The sequence below is a fragment of the Balaenoptera borealis genome (genome assembly GCF_965194805.1).
Source record: "Balaenoptera borealis genome assembly, contig: HAP1_SCAFFOLD_436, whole genome shotgun sequence".
Taxonomy (NCBI): domain Eukaryota; kingdom Metazoa; phylum Chordata; class Mammalia; order Artiodactyla; family Balaenopteridae; genus Balaenoptera; species Balaenoptera borealis.
The window spans coordinates 138,273-166,141 of NW_028123761.1; the positions used below are offsets into that span (position 1 = coordinate 138,273).

Genomic DNA, 27,869 nt, shown 5'->3' on the forward strand with positions numbered 1-27,869 from the left:
GTTGTAAAACCATCACCACAATCAATTTAAGAACATTTTCATTACCCAAAAAGAATATATATATTCTTTTTATATAGAATATACTATATAGAATTTTAATATAAAATATACTATACCTGTGAATAGTCTCTCCTGAATTATTCCCAACTCGCTCAGCCCTAGGCAATGGCCAATCTACTTTCTGTCTATAGATTTGCCTCTTCTGGACATTTTATATAAATGGAGTCTTACCTGCTCTTTTGTGACTGAATTCTTCCACTTGGCATAATGTTTTCAAGGTTCATCCATGTTGTGGTGTGTGTGAGTGCTTCCTTTCTGTTGCTGAATAGTATTCTATGTTATGATATTCTTGAGGTTTGTTCATATTTTATGGGCACTCTACATTTTTTTTTTCCTCTTTTCATTCAGACCCCACTCTTACCTTTGTTTCATGACTCTGTCTTTGCACTTTGCCAACCCATAATCTCTCTCCCAAGTTCTAGAAACAGAGTCATGTTGTGGAGTGGCTTCAGTGGGCCACTCTGGAAGCTATCGTACTCTGATCTTACATTAGTAAATGGGTTCCTCCTCAGTGAAGACTTTCTCTCTCCATCCTGTCTCCATTCCTTGCCTCTCCCCTCATCCTTGCCCCTCGGCTTGGTAGGGTCAGAACTTTTGGGTTTTACCATGGTCCCCTGTGCATATATATATTTTTTTAAATTTATTTATTTATTTTTGGCTGTGCTGGGTCTTCGTTTCTGTGCGAGGGCTTTCTCTAGTTGCGGCAAGCGGGGGCCACTCTTTTTTTTTTTTTTTTTTTTTAAATGTTGAGTTTCTTTAGGAGTTTTTGTTTAAATTCCTCTACTTTTTTTTGTTTAATTTTAATTAATTAATTAATTTATTTATGGCTGTGTTGGGTCTTCGTTTCTGTGCGAGGGCTTTCTCTAGTTGTGGCAAGTGGGGGCCACTCTTCATCGTGGTGCGCGGGCCTCTCACTATCTCGGCCTCTCCTGTTGCGGAGCACAGGCTCCAGATGCGCAGGCTCAGCAGTTGTGGCTCACGGGCCCAGCCGCTCCGCGGCATGTGGGATCCTCCCAGACCAGGGCTCGAACCCGTGTCCCCTGCATTGGCAGGCAGACTCTCAACCACTGTGCCACCAGGGAAGCCCGCCTGTGCCTATTTTTATCAAAGCAGTACATGATTTATGGTCTGTCTGTCTTTTTTTTTAAAATTTTTATTGGAGTATAGGTGACTTACAATGTTCTGTTAATTTCAGATATACAGCAAAGTGAATCAGTTATACATATACATATATCCATTCTTTTCCAGATTCTTTTCCCATATAGATTATTACAGAATATTGAGTAGAGTTCCCTGTGCTATACAGTAGGTCCTTATTAGTTATCTATTTTATATATAGTAGTGTGTATATGTTAATCCCAATCTCCTAATTTATCGCTTCCTGCCATATTTCCCCTTTGGTAACCATAAGTTTGATTTCCAGATCTGTGAGTCAGTTTCTGTTTTGTAAATAAGTTCCTTTGTATCATTTTTTATTAGATTCCATGTGTAATGATATCATATGATATTTGTCTTTCTCTGTCTAACTTACTTCACTTAGTATGATAATCTCCAGGTCCAACCATGTTGCTGCAAATGGCATTATTTAGTTCTTTTTTATGGCTGAGTAAAATTCCATTGTATATATGTACCACGTCTTCTTTATCCTTTCCTCTGTTGATGGGCATTTAGGTTGCTTCCATGTCTAGGCTATTGTGAATAGTGCTGCAGTGAATATTGGGGTGCATGTATCTTTTCGAATTATGGTTTTCTCCAGATATATGCCCAAGAGTTGGATTGCTAGATCATATGGTAGCTCTATATTTAGTTTTTTAGGGAACCTCCATTACTGGTCTCCATAATGGTTATACCAATTTACATTCCCAGTTTACAGTGTAGGAGGGTTCCCTTTTCTCCATACCCTTTCCAGCATCTATTTGTTTGTAGATTTTTTTGATGATGGCCTATGGTCTGTCTTTCTCACTGGTTTAAACCTTTTGAACCCAGAGACAATGTGTTGTTATTAACACTTCCAGGCATGTTGTCTGGCACATGTTAAGCATTTTCATAAATTTGTTCAACAAATGAAAGAACGTGTCTCTCTTGATAACCTGCCTGGTATTGTGGTTTCCTGGGATCTGGGCCTGGCTTGGTCCTGGTCAAGCTTCCTGGAGATGTAGTCTTGCCTTTGCACAGAGTAGAGAAGCTTTGACCAGGACCTGTTGTCAGCCTTTCTGACCACCTGGCTGGATTTCTGACTGTGGCCTTGACCTACCTTCATCTTAGATGTTCACATGATTGACTGTCCTGGATTTCTTGCTACCCTCTCCTTCCAGGGAAGGATTGAGCAGGCAGTCTAGTTTAGGCAGCTGGCCCATTGTTGTGGAGGTCAGAGAATAAGCACGGCTGTCTTGTACAGGAGACACTGACAACTCAGTTCTTTCTTGGCCATTGTTGATTGATGCTGTGTGGAAAGAGATTTGGACTTGGAATCAGAAGACTCTCGTTGGAAGACAGAACTTCACCACTTCTTAGCTCTGTGACCTTGGCAGATCAATTATTAGATTGTTCACTTATCAGTAAAGCAGGACTAATTTTATACCTTCTCTGCCTTCTTCACAGGGTTTTGGTGAGTCTCATTTAAGCTCAAGTATCTTGACTACTGCATTCAGTTCTGTCCATTTTTACCCCCTTTAAAAAATACTTCCCAATGTGTGGACAGAGGGGTGGTGTGACTGACTTATTTGCAGTTGACCCTTACAGGGTATGTGTGTTACAGAGCAATGCAGAGCTTTGAGGAGGGAGACGATAGCTGGATATTTTGAGGGCTCTTTAAACTATTTCTGGTGAGTCAGAGCGCAGGGAAACATTTGCCATGATGCTTTGATGTGTGCTAGCGATATGTTTTGTAATTAAAGTTTGCCACCCTTGCAACATGTGTTGCATGTGTGCTTTTAATTTAGAACTTCCTAACGTGAATAGCCTTTTTTGGGCAGGACTTGAGAGAAGAAATATAAGAGTGACGTCTGCTGTAGTCATATGTTTGAATAACAGTATTTTAAAAACATTAAATTGAAACATCCTGGGAAACATTAATGTTAGAAACCCATCTCTTTAGGTTGCTTTTGGTTAAAGCCCTGCAAAAGTACTTCACATTTCAAGGTTATTTCTTAAATTACTATCAGAATTTAATTTCACAGGACACTGTTGGGTTAAAGGAAAGAAGTATTACTGTAGCCTTGAGGCCCCTAGGCAGATCTAATATACTTTAAATAGCGTTTGCTCTACGAATATTTGGGCACCCACTATGTATAAAGTGCTGTCCAAGGTGCTAGGGTAATATGAAGGTGAAAAAAAGCATTTAGCTTACAACGCTTCATTGTTTATACCTGGGTTGAAAGGAAAGCTTTCCTCGTAGAGGCAAAAAGTTTGGGAGGAGGACAGTGAAGGAGGGCACGTGTGAAAAGGTAAGCTGGACGAAACTGAATGTGGATGTCACAATTCTGAGTTTTCCGTCAAAGTGTCCACTGGATGTTTTTGTGGGGTAGGCATTATTTTTGACCTGCTTTTTTCTCCCTTGTCCCTCACAACTGTTTGTCTAAAGTACAGTGCTCCTGCTGGTCTTCATCTCTCCTTTCATCTCTCTGCAGCCAACGTTACTATTGTAATACCTTGTGTGGCCTGCAGCAATGGTTTTCAAGCTTTTTTGACTAGGACCCACAGTAAGAAACACACTTTATTTTGTAGCCCAGCACACATACAGAAATTCTCTCTGTCAAAACAGAAGTTTTTTTAAGAACCAATATTTAATGTTTCTAAGCATAATGAACTCTAATCATTTTCTTTTCCTTCCTTTCTACTCCTTTTTACTCCTCTCCATTCTATGAAAAAAAAGAAAGGTGATCCATTCCACTAAATTGACTTCAAGACACCAGATAGTCCACAATTACAGCTAGCAAAACAGACATCGTCCTGTACAGCAATTAGAGGAAGTTCTGAGATCTCCATTAGTGTCTGCTCTTCATTACATGTAGGTGAATGTAGGGGAGCGGGGTTCGGGTGCCAGCTCTGCCATGTACTAGCTTTGAATGTCATTTAGCTTTTGAGCCTTGGCATCCTTGTTTATAGGGGTTTTATAAGAGCTGAATTAAGTAATATATACTAAAATGCTTGGTAAACCATGCATTTACAATATTAGTGATTAGTAATATGCACTTTTAAAAATTGAGGTATGATTTACACATAATATAATGTATTAATTTTAAAAGTGCAGTCTGAATTTTGACAAATGTATACAATCATGCATACACTACAGTTATATAAAACATTTCCATCACCTCAAAAAGTTTCCGCTGTGTCCTTTGCAGTCAATTCTCTTCCCCCTTCCCAGCTCTTGGAAAATACTGATCAGTTTTCTGAACTATACAGTAGTTCATTTTCTAGAATTTCATATAGATGGCATTACATTGTATTTTGCCATTGTGTCTGGCTTCTTTTACTTAGCATAATGCTTTTGAGACTCATCTAGTGATTGGGTGTATCTGAAATTTGTTCTTTTTATTACTGAATAGTATTCCCTTGTGTGGTAATACTAAAGTTGGTTTATATATTCAACAGTTTGGGTTGTTTCCAGTTTTTGGCTGTTAGGAAAAACTGCTATGAACATTTGAGTGCAATTGTTTTTGGACATATGTTTTCATTTTGGAGGGCGAGTCATGTGGTTTTAACTTGATAAGATACTGACAAATTGTTTCCTCCAGTGACTAGTGATGTTGGACATCTTTTCACGTGCTTATTTGCCATTCCTATCTTGTTTGAAATGAAATGTCTATTACTAAATATAGGACTATTCAGATTTTCTGTTTCTTCTTGAGTGAGACCTGGTAGTTTGTCTTTTAAGAAATTTTTTTTCATATTATCTATGTTGTTGAATTATGAATTATTTGTGATATTTCCTTATCTTTTTAATGTAGGATCTGTATTTATTTCCCCCTTTTCCAATTCTGATATTGATAATTTGTCTTCTGTTTTTTCCCTGATTAGTTTGTCTAGAGGTTTGTCAATTTTATTGATCTTTTCAAAGAACCAGGTTTTGGTTTCACTAATTTTCTTTATTTTATTTTCATTTATTTGTTAATCTTTATCATTTCTATACTTTTGCTTTATTCTTTTTCTGGCTTCTTAAGGTGGAAGCTTAAATAATTGATTTGAGAACTTTGTTTTCTAATAAGAATTTTATGCTATAAATTTCCTTCTGAGAGCTGCTTTAGCTGCTAGTCTTATTCAAAATAGTTTTAAATTTCCTGTTGATTTCTTCTTTTACCCATTGATTATTTAGATATATGTTGTTTAATTTTCAAATATTTGAAGATTTTCCTGATATCTTTCTGTTACTGATTTGTAATTTAATTCCCTTGTGGCCAGTGACCATACTTTGTGTGATTTCAGTCTTTTTCAATTTAAGTCTTGCTTTCTGTCCCAGAATGTGGTCTGTCCTGGTGGAAGTTCCGTGTGTATTCTGCTTTTGTTAGAATTGGTCCATAAATAGCTAATAGGCCAAGGTGGTTGATAGTGTTGTTCACATCTTGTATATTCTGATTTTCCATCTGCTTTTTCTAAAAATTATTGAGGAGTATTGAAATCTCCAAGTATAATTTTGGATTTTTTAATTTTTCTTTTTAGTTCTTTCAGCTTTTGCTTCATGTTTTATGAAGCTCTGCAACTGAGTGCATATACATTTTGGATTGTTGTTTCAGTTTATCATTATAAAATAATCCTTTTTATCCCCAATGATATTCATTACTTTTTAGTCTTTGGAAATTTAATGGATTTCTCTGCTCTGCCTGATACAGTTATTTCCTTCCTCTTTGAAAAACAAAGATTTCTTGGCTTCTGTGGCACCAAACTTTATACGTTTTCATATCCCTCTGATTTTTCCTTTTCTGTCTCTATTGTGTGTGTTTTTCCTTTGCCTATTTTAAAACTATTGTCATTTCTCAGGTTGCTTTCCTGAAGCCATTGCTCCTCTCCTGTGTGTATAGTACTTGACTTAGTATATCTTTGTGTATATCTTTGTGTATATCTCTGTCTATGATCTTTCCCTCAAGTAGAGACATTCATGCATTGACCTAGAATACCTTCACATGGATGTCTTATTTTTACTTGAAACTCTGTGTGCCCCAAATTAAACGCTTTACTTCCCTCTTAAACACATTTCTATTCCTGTATTTTCATAGATGGTAACTTCACCCTTCCAGTGTTTCTGATTATTTCTTGAATATATTCTCTTCTCTCAAGTCTTCTATGAGAGCACTAGTCCCTTTATTATCTCATCAGGGCTCTCACAACTTACTATTGCTTCCTAAAAAGCCAACTTCCTGCACAGCAACCAGAGTGACCTATCTAAATTGCATGTCTGACCATATTTTATCCTATTTGAAACTGCTTAATTGCACCTGTTATCTATAGGTCAAGCCTAAAGCTTTTTGACATGGCACATAAGGCCTCCATGGTAGGACCCTGCTTCTCTAACTTGGTATACGTCTCTCAGTCAACATGCAGGAATCTTCCAGGGAATAGAAAGATGTAAGATAAGTTGCTGGAGAATTTACTTAGAGAATGTAGAAACACAGCTGCTGATTGGAAAAGGGAGTGTTATGTGATAGTAAGGACAATTAAATACTAGCTATGTGCCAAGTAGCGTTCCATATGTTAGCTTTATAAACACATTCAGTTTTCACAACAAGCCTCTGAGTGGGCATTATTATTATTCCCTTTTTCAAACACAGAGAAACTGAGGCAAGAGATAGTATAAGTAACTTGTTCAAAGTCACATGAGGCAGCCAGGAAAACTGGCAGACTGTCCCCAGAGAACATGATCTTTACCAGGAGAGTTATACTGCCACTTAAGTCCTATCCCTTTCTCCACTCAGAGTGCCAGTGTAAAATCTAGACGTATTCAATACATCTCCTTATTTTCTGCTTTTCTCTTGCAGCCACCCATATGAGACTACTGACCTTGAAACTTACAAGGAAAAGTTGTATCATAGCCATCGATCTTAATCCTGAGAAAATTATAATTGTAAAGACATATTGTATCTAAGAATTTTTCTGTGATAAGAAATGAACTGTTTTGAATATTTCTAGTGAACAAAACTGAAAAAGGTCTGTCCCAAAGGAATAATGATGTATGTGACTGAGAGATGGCAACAGGTAAAGGATATAAGTTTTCTTAATTGCAAAGGACGTAGAAAAACTTCTGTATGGAAATCACAGATCTAGCAACAACGGCAGCCTGCTGCCAGGTATACGTGCAGGCTTTCCCGGTTCCCCTCCAAGTTCCCCACGGGAATGGGGTCTTAGAAACGCTGAGGGGTTCATGGTCTGGGTGTGCATTCTGATGAGTGCTTTGAGAAGCTTTCCCTGTTCTCCATGGGCCTTCAGACTCACTCAGTATAACTAACTGCTGCCAGACCACTCCAGCATATTCCTGGGTGTTTTCTGTGAGACTGGTTCACTTGAAGATGAGTTTCCAGATGGATGTGCCTGACAGGCCTGGATTTTGTCTACCTGCAGACTATTCCTGTGCCTACCTAGATGTGCTGTGTCTTGTGGGATATATGTTAAATTAGATGTCATACTTATGAAAGAAAATAAAATGATTTTGATTATCTGAATTTGTGTCTAACTCGCAAGTGCGGTCACGGGACCGAAATCATTAACTTTAAAAAAAAGCTCAATGGAAAAGAGTAATTTAAAATAATTTTATCATATTGGCCTAGTAAGATATAAAGCTTTCCGTACTATAATTTGTTTATTTTGCACTTTTATTCTTATTTTTCCTTTTTAAGTTAAAAACAAATGATAAAGCAAAAAGTATGATAATATATTCCATAGCTTTTCTGTAAAACTATATATTCAAAATATTCTGTGTAAAGTAGATATACCAGCATGGACTGGGACAACTGAATATAAGTGAAAATAAGTTCTATAAAACTTAAACTGTTTACTAAGTTGGGTGGGCCTTTCTGAGTCCATTAATATGAGTTAATTAGAGCTTCCTGTACTTAGATTTTCAGTAGTAACACTTAAGTGCTATCTTGGACTTTTTAAATATTTATGGGCTGGTTTAGAGAGCTCCTCTTCAAATCAGTAGAAACTTGGGAATAAGATCAAGAGCTCTCAGAGTTGAATATGCTAAGATGTAGTAGGGTATGCAGACTTGTTTATTCATCCTATTATCCATTCATTCATGAAGCCTTTATTGAGGGCTTAGTACTATTATAGGAATACAGAAATGAATAATCTGTTTCTGCCCTCTGGGAACAGTGGGGAAACAGATGTGTACACAACCAGTATACAGTTGTAGTGCAGTGATATGGGCTGGAATGGCACAGTGGTAAGGTCAACTTTGGTCTTTGAGAAGACTTCATAGAGAAGGTGCCTTGTCAGCTGAGTTTTAAAGGACAGGTTGGAATACAGGCTGGCAGGAGTGGTAGTAATTTTTTTACCCTGTAATAATTTTACTTCCTGGATATCAGTGGAATGGATTCCTAGTGGAAGTGTCAGGTTGGCAAGTAGAAAGCCATTGTTGATGTCTTCAGATAATTTTTGTGTATGGGTAGTATTGGTCTGTATCTTAAAAATAGTCTGATACTTATTTACAGAGCTAATTTACATTTCCTTTCAAGCATATAGTATTATAATGTTTGAATATATGCAATTAGAAACTGTATTTGAGTAGATGTGGGTATATATAACTTTGAGGTATTTTGAATATTAAATTCTTTTAAAATGTATTTGTGCTCTTTTCCTTTGAGTGGGTATTTTCCTTACTATCTTATACCATGGTATTAAATTACAGAAATTCATACTTGTTTTTAGTGTAGGGGACCGCTCTTTGAAATAACAGTGTTGGGAAGAGTCTGGGTTTTTAAATTTAATATATAAAAGGCATAATGTCTGGCATTCTCCGTGATATGCTGTGTTAATTATTCCTTTTTTAAAATATAGTTGAGAAGGATTTAGAAGTGCAAGATGCAGTAGCTTGTGTCCTGGGCATGGAAGGTAGGAAGCTATTCATTAATTAACCCAGTTAACAAATATTAATAGAACACCCACTACATGCTTAGGACTATGCCAAGTTCCAGGAACATTTAGTGAATAAAATAACAATTCTTGTTCTCAAGGACTTAAAGGTTTGTTGAGTAAACATATGTATGATGAAAGGCAGTTTCAGAGTAGTATACATACAATATAATGGAAAGCACTAGGTCTGTGGGCATCTAATCCAGTCTTGAGGTGTCAGAAAGGCTCCTATGTGAGATGTAGTTCAAACTGAAAGCTAAGGATTGAGTTGAAATTAGCCAGATAAAGGGGATGGGATAGGAGTTGTGGGTGTGGATAGGTTCTAGGCACGAGGGATAGCTTGTGCATGTGTATAAGACTCTAGATTATTCATTACATCTAGATCATATAAGGGTGGTGGAGTAGTGAAGACATTGTCTGGAGAGGAAGTAAGATTTAGATTAAAGTGGACCTTTGAGCCATGGTAAGATATTTGAGGGTCATCCTCTGAGTATTGGGGTTACAAAGGCTGAAGGTTTTAAGCACAGGAGTGAGGGACATGATTTGATTTGCGTTTCGGTAAGATCAAATTGACATCTGTGCAGAGAGTAGCCTGGGGAGGGGTAGAGGTAGGGGGCAGTGAAGACACAGGGGCAAGTTAGGAGACTGCAGCAATTGTCCAGGTGGCCTGAACTAGGGCAGTGGCAGTAGGGGCAGAGGGCAGAGAGAAGATAAATTGAGAAGATACAGTCCACATGGTTTGATTTACATTTCCTAGTTAATTTTCATTAAAGTTATTACAATTAAAATCACTTTTCTACTGACCAGAGTCAACATCAGAAGTCATAATCAATCCACATCTTCATTAAGCACCTATGTGCTTCTCCCCCATCCAGGTCTGTTTATTTTTCAAATCTGACAGTATCTCCCAACTTCTCCAGCCTTCGAAAACCCTCCTACTGTGCTCTTTGGAACTCAAAGCCTGTTATCTTTGAATGTTTGCTTTCCTCTTGCTCTACTTGAAACCTAGGGGTTATTTGAGGACTTTATTTCCCTGGTAGCTCTTCATTCAAAAGCTTCCAGCTCTTCTTGAGCAATTTTATTTCATTTCTCCATGTTGGTCTCAACTGTAGGTCATCTAGTCCCTCCCATTGATTCACTGCAAGCATTAGAACTTGAGTTACTTTCTTTTCCACCACTATTTCTGTTATTATTCCATATCTATCTACCAGGAACTCTTAACCTGTGGTCCATGGACCACCAAGGGGTCTGTGGTAGAATTCATGGTGTTATTGAACTTAATGGGAAAGGATTAAATCTTTTTAATTAACCTTTAAGTGAAACTTAGTATTTAAAAAAATTATAAACATAGGCAAAACAAAAAAACAAATGAGCAACCGAACACAAGCACAGTAGGATTGGACATGTGACTTTATCACAGATAAAGAAAGACTGAGGCCTTCATTCTTCCCTACGTGGGCATTTCCATTGGCTGCTCTGCACGTGGCACTTGGCTGTGGAATACATATTGCATGTGGTAACTTATTTTCAAGCAATTTAAAGGAATTTCAATAATATAATAAGTATGTTTCTCATTTAATAATATTAAAATACTATATGAAATCTAAATGTGAGCAAATCATTGTAAGTAGTTAATTTTTTTGGGGGGGGTGGCACTTTTTCATCTTTTCAGAGAAGCGTCTGGCTAAAGAACTTTTTATAAATTTCAATAGTACAAGTTAAAAGTGGGAATTGCCCATTTGTAATATTTAGGAACATTGAAGGCAGAATGAGGTAGTTGGTGGGTTTGTGGGAATTGTTATTGGGTGATTGTACCTATGACTGGTGTGGTTAGCTTATCACACCTGAAACAATGAACGGCCAGTTTTCCTCCCCACAGCGATGTCTCTTTGTAACATTGATGTCACTAGCATTTTAGTAAAGACCATGGAACAACACAGGTACACTGCTTAGCTTGTAACATGCACCATCTCCTGTAATTCTCATATCAGCCTCACCAGGTTCCCTGTGTATCCCCTTTCCAAAGCCTCTCTTGAGGTTCCTTCTCAACTCCAGAATTAATCGCTGGTCTCTATCTGTTGCTAATTTACTTAAGATTTTCTTGAGGGCATTTACAATACTTTATTTGTAATTTGTTATTATATTTTTCCCTTAAGTGGTAAACATTTGTGGGATGGCACTATGTTTTATGTGTTTTATCTCTAGTAATTGCTTATTTATCCATACCTTCAAGTACTTATTGACTGCTAGCTTTCTGCCAGCAACTGTTCCATAGGCTGAACACATAACAGTGGCTGTAACAGTTACCTGCTGCTGTGTAACAAACAAAGCCAAAACAGCAAACATTTATTATCTCATATTGTTTCTGTGGTTCAGGAGTTTGGACTTTGCTTAGCTGGGTGGTTCTGACTTGGTGTCTCAGGAGGTTGCGGTGAAGATGTTGTCTAGAGCTCTCATATCTGAAGGTTTGACTGGGGCTTCCGGGATGGCTTAAGCACATGGCTGTCGGCAAGACGCCTCCCTGCTTCTCTAGCTTCTTTAGCTCAGTTCTTTGCCCTTTGGGCCTCCCCCTAGGTCTTCTTGAGTGTCCTCATGATCTGGCAGCTGGCATATCCTAGAGTGAGTGATCCAAGAGGGAGCAAGACAAAAGCTGTAATGTCTCTTATGACCTAGTCTTGGAAATGACACTCCATAATTTTCACAGTGTGCTGTTGGTTACACAAGTCAGGGGATCATTGGGGGCTGTCCTAGAGACTGGCCACCACAAATAAGACAGTTGATGGTTTGTCTAGCATGGAACTTACATTTTGGTGGGAAAGAGGCAGAGTCAACAATTACAAAGTATATGAAAATTACAGGTTTTCGTAAGTCATATATCAGGACATATGAAGGAAATAAACCGTGTGCTGTGACAGAGAAAGGGGAGTGGGTGAGCTCATGTTCTACTTTAGATAGAGTGGTCAGCCTTTTAACCTGAAGCTGAAAGGTGAGAAGTAGTTTTATTTCCTATTAACAACTCACTGCCATGTTAATTAAGTGTGGTGTACCACCTCCAAATAGCACTATAATAGAATTCTCTCAGTCTTCTGTGTATTTAACCAGTTCTTCATCAAAGATACTGTTGTGGAAATTTTAAGTAGTTTGGTTAGGGTAACCCAGCAAGCGAGGGACTGGGCAGGATTCAGAAGTCAGACTCTGGAGCCATGTTTTTAATCAGCAAGTTGCTTGGTTAGTAATAAAGCTAATTAAAAAGCCAACTTATTTTAGCTGTTAAGTTTTTTCCTTCTCTTAAATGTAGTACAAGATTGCATGAAAATTGATAATTTTAAGCGATATATTTTTCTGGATTTCAGGTATATGTGTTCAAATAGAATTTTAAAAAAAATATTTATTTATTTATTTATTTACTTGGTTGTACCAGGACTTAGTTGCGGCTCGCCGGCTCCTTAGTTGCAGCATGTGGACTCCTTAGTTGTGGCATGCGAACTCTTAGTTGAGGCATGCATGTGGGATCTAGTTCCCTGACCAGGGATTGAACCCGGGCCCCCTGCATTGGGAGCACAGGGTCTTAACCACTGCACCACCAGGGAAGTCCCTCAAATAGAATTAATTCATTACTTAAAATGAACTTTTATTTGCTTAATAATTCTCCTGGGTTGCATGAAAATACTCCCTTCTGGGTTCCAAGGAAGCACGTTTATGATCACAAATAGTTTTTCTGACTTTTCAAATTCTAAGATGACTAATAATTACATTTCTTCCTTTTATTTTTAAACATCTTTATTAGAATATAATTGCTTTACAATGGTGTGTTAGTTTCTGCTTTATAACAAAGTGAATCAGTTATATATATACACATATGTCCGTATATCTCTTCCCTCTTGCATCTCCCTCCCTCCCACCCTCCCTACCCCAACCCTCTAGGTGGTCACAAAGCACCGAGCTGATCTCCCTGTGCTATGCGGCTACTTCCCACTAGCTATCTATTTTATGTTTGGCAGTGTATATGTGTCCATGCCACTCTCTCACTTTGTCCCAGCTTACCCTTCCCCCTCGCCATATACTCAAGTCCATTCTCTAGTAGGTCTGCATCTTTATTCCCGTCTTGCCCCTAGGTTCTTCTGACCATTTTTTTTAGATTCCATATATATGTGTTAGCATACAGTATTTGTTTTCCTCTTTCTGACCTACTTCACTCTGTATGACAGTCTCTAGGTTCATCCACCTCACTACAAATAACTCAGTATTGTTCCTTTTTATGGCTAAGTAATATTCCATTGTATATATGTGCCACGTCTTCTTTATCCATTCATCTGTTGATGGACACTTAGGTTGCTTCCATGTCCTGGCTATTGTAAATACAACTGCAATGAACATTGAGGTACATGACTCTTTTTGAATTATGGTTTTCTCAGGGTATATGACCAGTAGTGGGATTGCTGGGTCATATGGTAGTTCTATTTTTAGTTTTTTAAGGAACCTCCACACTGTTCTGCATAGTGGCTGTATCAATTTACATTCCCACCAACAGTGCAAGAGTGTTCCCTTTTCTCCACACCCTCTCCAGCATTTATTGTTTCTAGATTTTTTGATGATGGCCATTCTGACTGGTGTGAGATGATATCTCATTGTAGTTTTGATTTGCATTTCTCTAATGATTAATGATGTTGAGCATTCTTTCATGTGTTTGTTGGCAGTCTATATATCTTCTTTGGAGAAATGTCTATTTAGGTCTTCTGCCCATTTTTGGATTGGGTTGTTTGTTTTTTTGATATTGAGCTGCATGAGGTGCTTGGATGTTTTGGAGATTAATCCTTTGTCAGTTGCTTCATTTGCAAATATTTTCTCCCATTCTGAGGGTTGTCTTTTGGTCTTGTTTATGGTTTCCTTTGCTGTGCAAAAGCTTTTAAGTTTCATTAGGTCCCATTTGTTTCTTTGTGTTTTTATTTCCATTTCTCGAGGAGTTGGGTCAAAAAGGATCTTGCTGTGATTTATGTCATACAGTGTTCTGCCTATGTTTTCCTCTAAGAGTTTGATGGTGTCTGGCCTTACATTTAGATCTTTAATCCATTTTGAATTTATTTTTGTATATGGTGTTAGGGAGTGTTCTAATTTCATTCTTTTACATGTAGCTGTCCAGTTTTCTGAGCAACACTTATTGAAGAGACTGTCTTTTCTCCATTGTATATTCTTGCCTCCTTTATCAAAGATAAGGCGACCATATGTGCGTGGGTTTATCTCTGGGCTTTCTATCCTGTTCCATTGATCTATATTTCTGTTTTTGTTCCAGTACCATACTGTCTTGATTACTGTAGCTTTGTAGTAGAGTCTAAAGTCAGGGAGCCTGATTCCTCCAGCTCCATTTTTCGTTCTCAAGATTGCTTTGGCCATTCGGGGTCTTTTGTGTTTCCATACAAATTGTGAAATTTTTTGTTCTAGTTCTGTGAAAAATGCCAGTGGTAGTTTGATAGGGATTGCATTGAATCTGTAGATTGCTTTGGGTAGTAGAGTCATTTTCACAATGTTGATTCTTCCAATCCAAGAACATGGTATATCTCTCCATCTATTTGTATCATCTTTAATTTCTTTCATCAGTGTCTTATAATTTTCTGCATACAGGTCTTTTGTCTCCTTAGGTAGGTTTATTCCTAGATATTTTATTCTTTTTGTTGCAGTGGTAAATGGGAGTGTTTTCTTAATTTCACTTTCAGATTTTTCATCATTCGTGTATAGGAATGCAAGAGATTTCTGTGCATTAATTTTGTATCCTGCTACTTTACCAAATTCATTGATTAGCTCTAGGAGTTTTCTGGTAGCATCTTTAGGATTCTCTATGTATAGTATCATGTCATCTGCAAACAGTGACAGCTTTACTTCTTCTTTTCCTATTTAGATTCCTTTTATTTCTTTTTCTTCTCTGATTGTTGTAGCTAAAATTTCCAAAACTATGTTGAATAATAGTGGTGAGAGTGGGCAACCTTGTCTTTTTCCTGATCTTAGTGGAAATGGTTTCAGTTTTTCACCATTGAGGACGATGTTGGCTGTGGGTTTGTCATATATGGCCGTTATTTTGTTGAGGAAATTTCCCTCTATGCCTACGTTCTGGAGGGTTTTTATCATAAATGGGTGTTGAATTTTGTCGAAAGCTTTCTCTGCATCTATTGAGATGATCATGTTGTTTTTCTCCTTCAATTTGTTAATATGGTGTATCATGTTGATTGATTTGCGTATATTGAAGAATCCTTGTATTCCTGGGATAAACCCCACTTGATCATAGTGTATGATCATTTTAATATGCTGTTGGATTCTGTTTGTTAGTATTTTGTTGAGGATTTTTGCATCTATGTTCATCAGTGATATTGGCCTGTAGTTTTCTTTCTTTGTGACATCTTTGTCTGGTTTTGGTATCAGGGTGATGGTGGCCTTGTAGAATGAGTTTGGGAGTGTTCCTCCCTCTACTATATTTTGGAAGAGTTTGAGAAGGATAGGTGTTAGCTCTTCTCTAAATGTTTGATAGAATTCGCCTGTGAAGCCATCTGGTCCTGGGCTTTTGTTTGTTGGAAGATTTTTAATCACAGTTTCAATTTCAGTGCTTGTGATTGGTCTTTTCATATTTTCTATTTCTTCCTGGTTCAGTGTCGGAAGGTTGTGCATTTCTAAGAATTTGTCCATTTCTTCCAGGTTCTCCATTTTATTGGCATATAGTTGCTTGTAGTAATCTCTCATGATCCTTTGTATTTCTGCAGTGTCAGTTGTTACTTCTCCTTTTTCATTTCTAATTCTATTGATTTGTGTCTTCTCCCTTTTTTTCTTGATAAGTCTGGCTAATGGTATATCAATTTTGTTTATGTTCTCGAAGAACCAGCTTTTAGTTTTATTGATCTTTGCTATTGTTTCCTTCATTTCTTTTTCATTTATTTCTGATCTGATCTTTATGATTTCTTTCCTTGTGCTAACTTTGGGGTTTTTTTTGTTCTTCTTTCTCTAATTGCTTTTGGTGTAAGGTTAGATTGTTTATTTGAGATGTTTCTTGTTTCTTAAGGTAGGCTTGTATAGCTGTAATCTTCCCTCTTAGAAAGCTTCTGCTGCATCTCATAGCTTTTGGTCATTGTGTTTTCATTGTCATTTGTTTCTAGGTATTTTCTGATGTCCTCTTTGATTTCTTCGGTGATCTCTTGTTTATTAAGTAGTGTATTGTTTAGCCTCCATGTGTTTGTATTTCTTACAGATTTTTTCTGTAATTGATATCTAGTCTCATAGTGTTATGGTCAGAAAAGATACTTGATATGATTTCAATTTCCTTAAATTTACCAAGGCTTGATTTGTGACCCAAGATATGATCTGTCCTGGAGAATGTTCCTTGAGCACTTGAGAAGAATGTGTATTCTGTTGTTTTTGGATGGAATGTCCTATAAATATCAATGAAGTCTGTCTTGTTTAATGTATCATTTAAAGCTTGTGTTTCCGTATTTATTTTCATTTTGGATGATCTGTCCATTGGTGAAAGTGGGGTGGTAAAGTCCCCTGTTATGATTGTTTTTTGTCGATTTCCCCTTTTATGGCTGTTAGTATTTGCCTTATGTATTGAGGTGCTTCCATGTTGGGTGCATAAATATTTACAATTGTTATATCTTCTTCTTGGATTGATCCCTTGATCATTATGTAGTGTCCTTCTTTGTCTCTTGTAATAGTCTTTGTTTTAAAGTCTATTTTGTCTGATATGAGAATTGCTACTCCAGCTTTCTTTTGATTTCTATTTGCATGGAATATCTTTTTCCATCCCCTCACTTGCAGTCTGTATGTGTCCCTAGGTCTGAAGTGGGTCTCTTGTAGACAGCATATATATGAGTCTTGTTTTTGTATCCATTCAGCAAGCCTGTGTCTTTTGGTTGGAGCATTTAATCCATTTACATTTAAGGTAATTATCGATACGTATGTTCCTATTACCATTTTCTTAATTCTTTTGGGTTTAATATTGTAGGTCTTTTCCTTCTCTTGTGTTTCCTGCCTAGAGAAGTTCCTTTAGCATTTGTTGTAAAGCTGGTTTGGTGGTGCTGAATTCTCTTAGCTTTTGCTTGTCTGTAAAGCTTTTAATTTCTCCATCAAATCTGAATGAGATCCTTGGTGGGTAGAGTAATCTTGGTTGTAGGTTTTTCTCCTTCATCACTTTAAATATGTCCTGCCACTCCCTTCTGGCTTGCAGAGTTTCTGCTGAAAGATCAGCTGTTAACCTTATGGGGATTCCCTTGTGTGTTATTTGATGTTTTTCCCTTGCTGCTTTTAATATTTTTCCTTTGCATTTAATTTTTGATAGTTTGATTAATATGTGTCTTGGCATGTTTCTCGTTGGATTTATATTGTATGGGACTCTCTGTGCTTCCTGGACTTGATTAACTATTTCCTTTCCCATATTAGAGAAGTTTTCAACTATAATCTCTCCAAATATTTTCTCAGTCCCTTTGTTTTTCTCTTCTTCTTCTGGGACCCCTATAATTCGAATGTTGGTGCGTTTAATGTTGTCCCAGTGGTCTCTGAGATTGTCCTCAATTTTTTTCATTCTTTTTTCTTTATTCTGCTCTGCAGTAGTTATTTCCACTCTTTTATCTTCCAGGTCACTTGTCCGTTCTTCTGCCTCAGTTATTCTGCTCTTGATCCCTTCTGGAGAATTTTTAATTTCATTTATTGTGTTGTTCATCACTGTTTGTTTGCTCTTTTGTTGTTCTAGGTCCTTGTTAAACGTTTCTTGTATTTTCTCCATTTCTCTTTCCTAGATTTTGGATCATCTTTACTATCATTACTCTGAAATCTCTTTCAGGTAGACTGCCTATTTCTTCTTCATTTGTATGGTCTGATGGAGTTTTACCTTGCTCCTTCATCTGCTGTGTTTTTCTCTGTCTTCTCATTTTGCTTATCGTACTGTTTTTGGGGTCTCCCTTTCGCAGGCTGCAGGTTCGTAGTTCCCGTTTTTTCTGGTGTCTGTTCCCAGTGGCTAAGGTTTGTTCAGTGGGCTGTGTAGGCTTCCTGTTGGAGTGGACTGATGCCTGTGTTCTGGTGGATGAGGCTGGATCTTGTCTTTCTGGTGGGCAGGTCCACGTCTGGTTTTGTGTTTTGGGGTGTCTGTGGCCTTGTTATTATTTTAGGCAGCCTCTCTGCTAATGGATGGGGTTGTGTTCCTGTATTGCTAGTTGTTTGGCATGGGGCATCCTGCACTGTAGCTTGCTGGTCGTTGAGTGGAGCTGGGTCTTGTTGTTGAGATGGAGATCTCTGGGAGATTTTCGCCGTTTGATATTACTTGGAGCTGGGAGGTCTCTTGTGGACCAGTGTCCTGAAGTTGGCTCTTCCAACTCAGTGGCACAGCCCTGATGCCTGGCTGGTGCACCAAAAGCCTGTCCTCCACACGGCTGAGAATAAAAGGGAGGAAAAGAAAGAAAGAAAGAAAGAAGAAGATAAACAATGAAATAAAGTAAAATAAAATAAAATAAAGTTATTAAAATAAAAAATAATTATTAAGAAAAAAATTTTTTTTAAGTAAAAACACAAACAAAAATAACGGACAGACAGCACCCTAGGTCAAATGGTAAAAGCAAAGCTATACAGACAAAATCACGCACAGAAGCATACACATACACACTCAGAAAAGGAGAAAAAGGGAAAAAAAAATATATGGTTGCTCTCAAAGTCCAACTCCTCAACTTGGGATGGTTCGTTGTCTATTCAGGTATTCCACAGATGCAGGGTACATCAAGTTGACTGTGGAGATTTAATCCGCTGCTCCTGAGGCTGCTGGGAGAGATTTCCCTTTCTCTTCTTTGTTCCCACAGCTCCCGGGGTTCAGCTTTGGATTTGGACCCGCCTCTGCCTGTAGGTCGCCTGAGGGCATCTGTTCTTTGCTCAGATAGGTCGGGGTTAAAGGAGTAGCTGATTCGGGGGCTCTGGCTCACTCAGGCCGGGGGGAGGGAGGGATACGGATGCGGGGCGAGCCTGCGGCGGCAGAGGCCGGCGTGACGTTGCACCAGCCTGAGGATCGCCGTGCGTTCTCCCGGGGAAGTTGTCCATGGATCACGGGACCGTGGCAGTGGCAGGCTGCACAGGCTCCCAGGAGGGGAGGTGTGGATAGTGACCTGTGCTTGCACACAGGCTTCTTGGTGGCTGCCGCAGCAGCAGCCTTATTGTCTCATCCCCGTCTCTGGGGACCACGCTGATAGCCGCTGCTCGCACCCGTCTCTGGAGCTCCTTTAAGGGGCACTCTGAATCCCCTCTCCTTGCGCACCAGGAAACAAAGAGGCAAGAAAAAGTCTCTTGCCTCTTTGGCAGCTCCAGACCTTTTTCTGGACTCCCTCCCGGCTAGCTGTGGTGCGCTAACCCCTTCAGGCTGTGTTCACGCTGCCAATCCCAGTCCTCTCCCTGCAATCCGACCGAAGCCCGAGCCTCAGCTCCCAGCCCCCGCCCGCCCCGGCGGGTAAGCAGACAAGCCTCTGGGGCTGGTGAGTGCTGGTCGGCACCGCTCCTCTGTGCGGGAATCTCTCCGCTTTGCCCTCCGCACCCCTGTGGCTGCGCTCTCCTCCATGGCTCCGCAGCTTCACCCTCACCACACGCAGTCTCCGCCCACGAAGGGGCTTCCTAGTATGTGGAAACCTTTCCTCCTTCACAGCTCCCTCCCACTGGTGTAGGTCCCGTCCCTATTCTTTTGTCTCTGCTATTTCTTTTTTCTTTTGCCCTACCCAGGTACCTGGGGAGTTTCTTGCCTTTTGGGAGGTCTGACGTCTTCTGCCAGCGTTCAGTAGGTGTTCTGTAGAAGTTGTTCCACATGTAGATGTATTTCTTATGTATTTGTAGGGAGGAAGGTGATCTCCGGGTCTTACTCTTCCGCCATCTTGCCCAGCGCCCTTTATGACTTTTAGAGATTTTTATTTAAAAAAATTTTGACTTTTGGTGAAAACTAAAATTTTGATTTCTTCTACCACTGTTGGAAGTTAAGTATTTACAAATTAGCTTGTGAATTGCTTAAACTTACTATTCCCATTTATTGACATGTTTACATTTATAATATTGATGTTGCATTAATGATGTTTTGCTTAATTTCACTTCATTATAAGTTTAGCATATTAATTAACTTTTTGTGTGTGTGTGTGTGTGTGTGTGGTGTGTGAAGAGGAGTTAGCATAGCTTCTACACTCAAGAATTGATATTACATGTATAGAAATGATGGCAATGAAGTAGTGATTCAGAAGACAGACAGAGGAACCAGCCCCATTTCTTAAAACAGCTGTTGGGTGTCCCTAGTTTTTTAAAACAAGTATTGAGGATTGGAGTACTGATGTACATAGAGACATAACTTCTGGACATATATTCATGTGGAGATAATTTTATGTTTCTGGGTTATTTCAAAGCAGGGAAAGTTTATGTTGGTGAGTTAGATGTCCCTCTTCTTTGCTAGTATGATACACTGTATACACTTCTTGCTACATTGTCTACATAGCTTTATAATTACCTGTCTAGGTGCTTGTCTCCTCCACTGGATTGTTATTTGTTGCTTACGTTCTAAATAGCTAATTTATCTTTGTATCACCAGCTTCTAATAGAGCAACCTCTCCATTGCTCTTCATTTCTTTTTGTAAATATGGGATTCCATTTCCATCCATTCTGCCTGAAAAGCTTCTTTTGGCACTTTTTGTAGAGGAGATCTGCTGCAGACAGATTCTTTAGCTTTTGTCTGTCTGGAAATGTCTTTCTTTTGCTTCTATTTATGAAAAGAATTTTTACTAAACATAGAATTCTAGGATAAGGGTATTTTTCTTTCAGTACCTCAAAGATGCCATTCCCTTGTCTTTTGCTGGCATTGTTTCTGGTGAGAAATTTTCATTTGTATCATTTTTGTTCTATTTATAATGTCTTCTTTTCTCTGGCTGTACTTTTGTGGTTTGCCATTTATTTTTAATTTTCAGCAGTTTGACTATGAGGCTCCTAGGTTTTTTTTTGTTTGTTTGTTTTTTGTTTGTTATTTTGGTATTCTTTCTAGGGTTTGCTGAGCTTCTTGGATCTGTGAATTCATATATGTATATGTCTATCTATCTATCCTCTCTCTTCTGCTTCTGGACCCCAGTTACCCTTGTGTTACATTTCATATTGTATCATGGATTGTGGTTACTCTATTCTTTTTTTTCCCTTTTCCCATTTTGTTTTTCCTTTTTGTTTTAGGTCAGATACTTTCTATTGATATGTGTTTAGGTTCACCATTTCTTTCCTCAGCAATGTTCAGGCTCTGTTAAGGCCATCTAATGAAGTCTTCATTTCTGATACATTTTTCATTCTAATAGATTAAAAAAAAATAGTATCCATGGTTTGCTGCTGAAATTCTCCATCCTTCATGCATGATGGCCACTCTTCATTATATCCTTTAGCATATTTTTATAAATCTTATTTTAAATAGTCTGTTTAGTAATTCTACCCTCTGGGCCATCTCTAGGTGATTTCTTTTGACTGTGGGCCACATTTCTTGCTCCTTTGTGTGTCTAGCAATATTTGATTGTATGGTGGGCATTTTATTTAATTACAGTAGAAATTAAATAATGTTTGCTTCCAAGAAAGGGCATGCATGCCCTTCTTTCAGGCTGTTGGAATGGGGTCTGAGTCACTGTGATCTCTAGTTGAGCTGGATTTGGTTTCCTGCTGCTTCAGTTTTTTATTCAGCTCACCTGTGGCCTCAGATGTTTTGAGGGCTTAGGATCTGAGTGCTAATGAGATTCTGGCAATCTGCTTTTTGACATTACAACTGAACTTTAGCTTTGAAAACCGTCGAATATTTCTTTCTGCTTTAAAGTCCTGATGCCCATTTTTAGGGTTACTGTAGCATTCTCTTTTTTGTTTTCAGTTCCATTGCTGGCTCTCTGTTTCTTCAGAGAGACCTGTTATCCTACTCCCAGCCTTCGTGTGCTCTCTGTCAGCTGTGCTCAGCTGTTGTGTGCTCTCTGAAGGCCTGGATTTCTCTCAGGTCTTCTGTCTGGTCCAGAGCGTTCGGAGAGCAGCTGCTTTGCATTGGGAGAGACCTCTTATGCCTCAGGGAGCAAGCATCCCGCTCAGCTTTCCTGCTCTGCCCCCAGCCATTGGCCTCCTACCCCATGTAGCTGGTGAAGACTTGAGGGAAAGAGTTGGTAGGAGGGTGCAGACTTGCTCCATGGTTGGGGCTTCATGACCGAGGCCCTTGGAATTCTAATCTCTCATGCCAGTACCCATGCAGCTGTCAAAGTTCATAAAAAAAAACTTGGCTGGTTTTTCTTTTTATTGGATGGTTTTTATTTTATTTTTCTTCAGCTGTTCGTCAGGGATAAAAGCAGTTTGTCACGTCCCAGTATTTAGTTCTTACAGGTTTTCTTGTTTCCTCAGCTTCCTGATGGGTTGAAAACAGTAGCAAGTACAATTTTGTAGGGTATCTGGCTTCTTTTGTTGTTAGGATGAGGGCAGTGGTGTTTTGTGACTACTTTGTAATCCTGTCAGAAGCTGTCATATTGTTAGTACTTTAATGTTTAGTTCATGTTAGATGGAGCATGTGTGAGTGTATAGTAAATGGTGTTTTTCCTAGGGATTATCTCCAAAGTGAACTTAAAGACCTATTTTGAAAGATAAACATTATTAACTTTTCATATCATTATTTGAAAAAAGTCCTATTTCTTTAGTGAAGTGAATAATCAATACTGTGACTTACTGTCCTTTTAAACAGAGAATTTTAAGTGTTATATTTCTTTAATGGGCTCTAGTAGCCCTATTCAGTAGAACCTTCTGTCATGATAGAAATGTACTTTGTGTGCTTTGGCCAATATGGGAGCCACTAGTCTCTTGTGGTTCTTGAGCACTTGGTATGTGACTAGGGCAACTAAGGAACTGAATTTAAAAATTTAGTTTACATTTAAATAACCACACGTAGCCAGTAGCTGCTACAATGAATAGTACAGGACCATGTACTACACATATATATGGTGAAAATAGTAGCTTAATGTGTGCACAGTTATGCTGAACAATTCCAGAATCATTGTGCTTTTTAAGTACACACTTCTTTACCTTTTTTGCTGGTTACCACTTGAAACACTGTATGTGTCTGGGTTCTCTATTAGGAATAGAACTTGTGAAATTCAAGCAATTTTCAATGAATGAACAATTAACTTTGTAAACTAATCTACGCATTTTCAAATATCCGTGGACTATTTGATGATATAATTGTAGAAGAAATCTCATTGCAGCCAAAATCCAGTTTTATTCCCTGAGGCTTTAGCTACTCTATAGTTGTTCATGAAGTTCAAATACAGACCAACCTGAATAAAGAGAAATGTGATGTCTATCAGGCCAACAAGTTATGGAGGTGTAAGTAAAAGTCAATTTTTAAAATGCCTAAATCATGCCCTGCTCCCCCACCTCCCCATCCCATAGTCTGTACTATGAAAAGGACACTGGATGAGGGGCTGGGGGGCAGGACACTGAGTATACTAGTTAGATTGCCAACCACTAAATTAGCTAAGTTACCTTTGTAAAAATGCTTAATTTGTTAATCTGTAAAGCAAACGTCACTTATTAGACTCTTAATTCTATAATCTTAAGATTAGAAGGAATCTTTTGAGGTTGTGTATCTCTTCTGCCTTTAGACAGGATGGTTATGAAGACGCTTATTATTATATTTATTATTTCTTTTAATTTTAAAGATTAAGTGCTGAATTAATTGAATGCCTCCTGATGAAATCACAGTGATAATGTAATTGACCCTGTTTGTTTTTTCATTTTGGGAATTAGGTAAATATTGTTGGAGAAGGGAATACTTATGTGTGTGCTATTTATTTTATCTTTCTTCATAGCTGGACAGATTTGCCAGCATAAGAATTCCAGGGAGCAAGAAAGAAAGGACTCCACTTTCCAACCTGAAGACTGCATTTTCAAGCAATGATTGCTCTTCAGAGATGAATGAAAACATTCCAAAGCCACTGTCCGAGAAGGAACTCTTAGAGCTTTTTGAAAAGATGATGGTAAGAATTTTGATTCCTTATAAAACGTTTGATGTAAAAAAAAGCCTTTGCTTTGGCTCATGTTAATGGAACCACACATGTCTGAAGCTCAGGTTCCATAGGTGATTTCTGATGTCATTAAGATAGTACTTAAGGCATAGAGTTTTAGGATTACAAAAATAAGAATCCGAAGAAAAATGTCATACCAGTTGTTTTACACAGAAATACATAAAAACATAAACCTCTAAAGTATCAAATGATATACTTTTGCCTTAAATAGATTATCTAAGTGGTCTGTCTGGGTCGGTTGCATTTGAGAATGACGGTCACAGCTCTCTGCTGTGTGCATTGTTAAGTGTGCTGATTTTTGGACCTTGTTTGAGTCCTTTCTCAGTTCTCATGATAACCAGGTTTGCATAGTCCTGCAACAGTTAAATCTGCACTTGAACTCACTGAATTTGTGGTGTGCCTTTGTAATTCTTTTATCATCACAAGTTGATATAATTTCAATGTAGAACAAAAGAACGTAACCATTTTTGCTAGCCTTTGCATCTGTCAATGAGACTTGTGTAAGGTAGATTTCTTCAAGACTACCTTTGAGGACTCAAGATAATAAAGTGCCCCTCATTCATGTCTCATATGTGGAACCACTACCTAAATTATCCGTGAGATTCTGGAATGGTACTTTTTTGGTTCACTTGTGACTACCTTGTTACGAAAAATTTTTCTTCTGGCTCATAATTGCTGGTGTCATCTGAGTAAGTAAAGCAAGTAGGCCAGTGATGTTAGACATTTATGGAGGCTTACAGCAGCTAGTAGTTGTTAAAGTACAACTACCTAGGAAGTACAGAACATAGTTGATCGTATTCTGTTCTGAACATGATGACTTTAGAAGTATTTTTCTGTTAGTCTTTCTTACCCTTCTCCTAGCTAAGAGTATCAATTTTAATTGTATGAACAGGGCAGATGGATTTTGGCATTTTTGAAGTGTTTACACATTTAATAACTGGGCCAGATCACTTGTTAAATCTTTTTCTTTTAAATTTTAAATTAATTAATTAATTAATTATATTTATTTATTTTTGGCCGTGTTGGGTCTTCGTTGCTGCCTGCGGGCTTTCTCTAGTTGCGGCGAGCGGGGGCCACTCCTCGTTGCAGTGTGCGGACTTCTCATTGCGGTGGCTTCTCTTGTTGTGGAGCATGGGCTATAGGCGCGCGGGCTTCAGTAGTTGTGGCTCGCGGGCTCTAGAGCGCAGGCTCAGTAGTTGTGGTGCACGGGCTTAGTTGCTCCGTGGCATGTGGGATCTTCCTGGACCAGGGCTTGAACCCGTGTGCCCTGCACTGACAGGAGGATTCCTAACCACTGTGCTACCAGGGAAGCCCCACTTGTTAAATTTTAAACAGGTCTCCTTGTTGGCAGAAGATCTTTTGTAGTCAAACTCACTTTACAGGGCTGCCCAATTTGCTAATGAGTGAGTTTGTCACAACTAAAGGCTTTAAAAGAAATAAAGAATAGGTTTTTTTTTTTTTTTCTCCTTTTTTGATACCTTGACCATATCACAGTGGTCAATGCAGGGAAAACCTGCTGGAGATTGTAAAGCTGAGAAGGGTCTTTCTCCTTTAAATGTGGACTAGTGATATTTCTCAGGCTTGTCAGGTGGGATACCACATCTTTGACAAATTTAAAGCTGTTTTTATGTCTGGGGAGGATGCTAGATTAGGTTGGGTTTTATTTTTGGCTTGCACCTATCCATACCATTTTTATTAATAAAAATTCTTTTGAGGAAGCAACATTGAATAATCTGCCATATTCATTTTTTGGCATTTGCCAAAAAGAGGTTTCATTTAGAGGTTGTACCTAGATTCTTTGTTTTGGCATTGTACAGTTTAAAAAAGTCTTGTTTAACGTTATCAAAGGTACTTAGATGATTTTTTTCATGAAGTAAAATCTTTGTTTTGAAGAACACCTCTTTTCCCTCCTCAAGACGGTCCTTTGAAAGACAGTGTGTTGACTTGATTACTTAATGAATGCGAAGTACAGTGTAATCCTTCAACATTTGTACTCATTTCACTTTTATTTAGGAAATTAATTTAGTTGGTCGCTGGGTAAAATTTTCAGTGCACTTTTTAAAAGTAGTGATGAATTTTTAGTTATGCTACTTCTTAAGGGCTTTTTTTCCTGTTTGCCATCCAGTGAAAGCAGAATTTTTATCTGAAAGCTCATCTTGGTTTCTCTTTAGATCTTAGATATGTGAAATAGTTGTGTGAGCATTGCTGTGTATACAGCTTTGATTTATGGATGTCAAATTTCAGTGGTTGCTCTTTGAACTCACAGTAGATCTGTGTAGCTGGCTTTTTGACCAAGGTGAACATGGTAGGTACAGATTGAAAGTGACTTGTTTGTTCCAGCCAGTGCCCCTTTAAACCAGCTCTTTCAGCTTATTCTTTCCTGCCCCTGGATAAAATTCACCGCAGGTCCCAGAGTTTTCTGTTTGATTTCAGATAATGAAAACCCTAGTTTAATTTAAATAAGTTAACTTTTATCCAGAGAAAGCCTCTCACTTTCCCTCTTTCAAGGCTGCTCCACTTAAAGCCTCCAGGGCAGGCTGTGGTCGTGGCTGTGGTTGTGGCTGTGCTTGGGGCCGTGGTTGTGGCCGTGGTTGTGGCCATGCTTGGGACCATGGTCAGGCCCGTGCTTGGGGCTGTGCTTGGGGCCGTGCCATGCTTGGGGCCGTGGTCATGGCTGTGCTTGGGGCCGTGCTTGGGGCTGTGGTCAGGGCTGTGCTTGGGGCTGTGGTTGTGGCTGTGGTTGGGGTCATGGTCATGGCTGTGCTTGTGGCCATGCTTGTGGCTGTGCTTGGGGCCGTGCTTGGGGCTGTGCTTGGGGCCGTGCTTGGGGCCGTGCTTGGGGCCGTAGTCAGGGCCGTGCTTGGGGCCGTGGTCGTGGCTGTGCTTTGGGCTGTGGTCATGGCTGTGCTTGGGGCTGTGGTCATGGCCGTGCTTGAGGCCATGCTTGGGGTCGTGGTCGTGGCCGTGCTTGGGGCTCTGGTGGGCTCTGCTCTGTTTCCCCACACTGCGTTTCCTTTCTTTCCTGCTCTCCAGACTGAACCTATCTCCTCCAGGATGACATTAGAGATGAGGGGAGGAGGAATAAAAATACTTTGCTGGCCGAGGGTATTTATAATCTGGCACTGGTGCCGTGGGGTGTTGTGTTAGTTTTATTGCTGACCATGACAAATTGCCACAGATTTGGTGGCTTAAAACCACACCACTGTATTGTCTCGTAGTTTTGTAGGCTGAAGTCCAGGTCGACTCAGCTGGTTTCTGTAGGCTGACAAGGCTGAAATCGGTGTCAGATGGCTGGGCTCTTATCAGAGGCTTTGGGGAGAATCCTCTTCCGATTTCATTTTGTTGGCAGAGTTCCCTGATGTTGTAGGACTGAGGTCCCAGTTTTCTCCCTGATTGTCCTCTGGGGGCTGCCTTAGCTTTGAGAGGCCTCTTTCCTATCCTTCACATGGGCCCTTACATCTCAGATACATCAAATCCATCTCACACTTAGAATTTCTCTGAATTCCCCTTCTGTGGCATCTCTTGCCTCCATCTGGAGAAAGTCCTCTGCTTTTTAGGGTTCATGTATTAGCTTGGGCTCACCCAGAAAATCCAAAATAATTTCCCTGTTTTAAAGTTTGTACCTTAATTACATCTGCAGAGCCCCTTCTGCCTTGTCATTTGACATATTTACAGAAGCCAGGGATT

The 27,869-nt window shown here is 39.0% G+C and overlaps 1 protein-coding gene across 5 annotated transcripts in view; it reads left to right on the plus strand.

Moving 5' to 3' along the window:
* Positions 1-27,869, plus strand: part of DIAPH3 (diaphanous related formin 3) — a 518,008-nt gene that overhangs the window by 30,264 nt on the left and 459,875 nt on the right. For all 5 annotated transcript variants that reach the window (XM_082408926.1, XM_082408925.1, XM_082408927.1 and 2 more), the window contains one exon: positions 23,967-24,134. In XM_082408926.1, the coding sequence (XP_082265052.1) occupies positions 23,967-24,134 (168 nt within the window). The remainder of the gene's footprint in view (positions 1-23,966; positions 24,135-27,869) is intronic.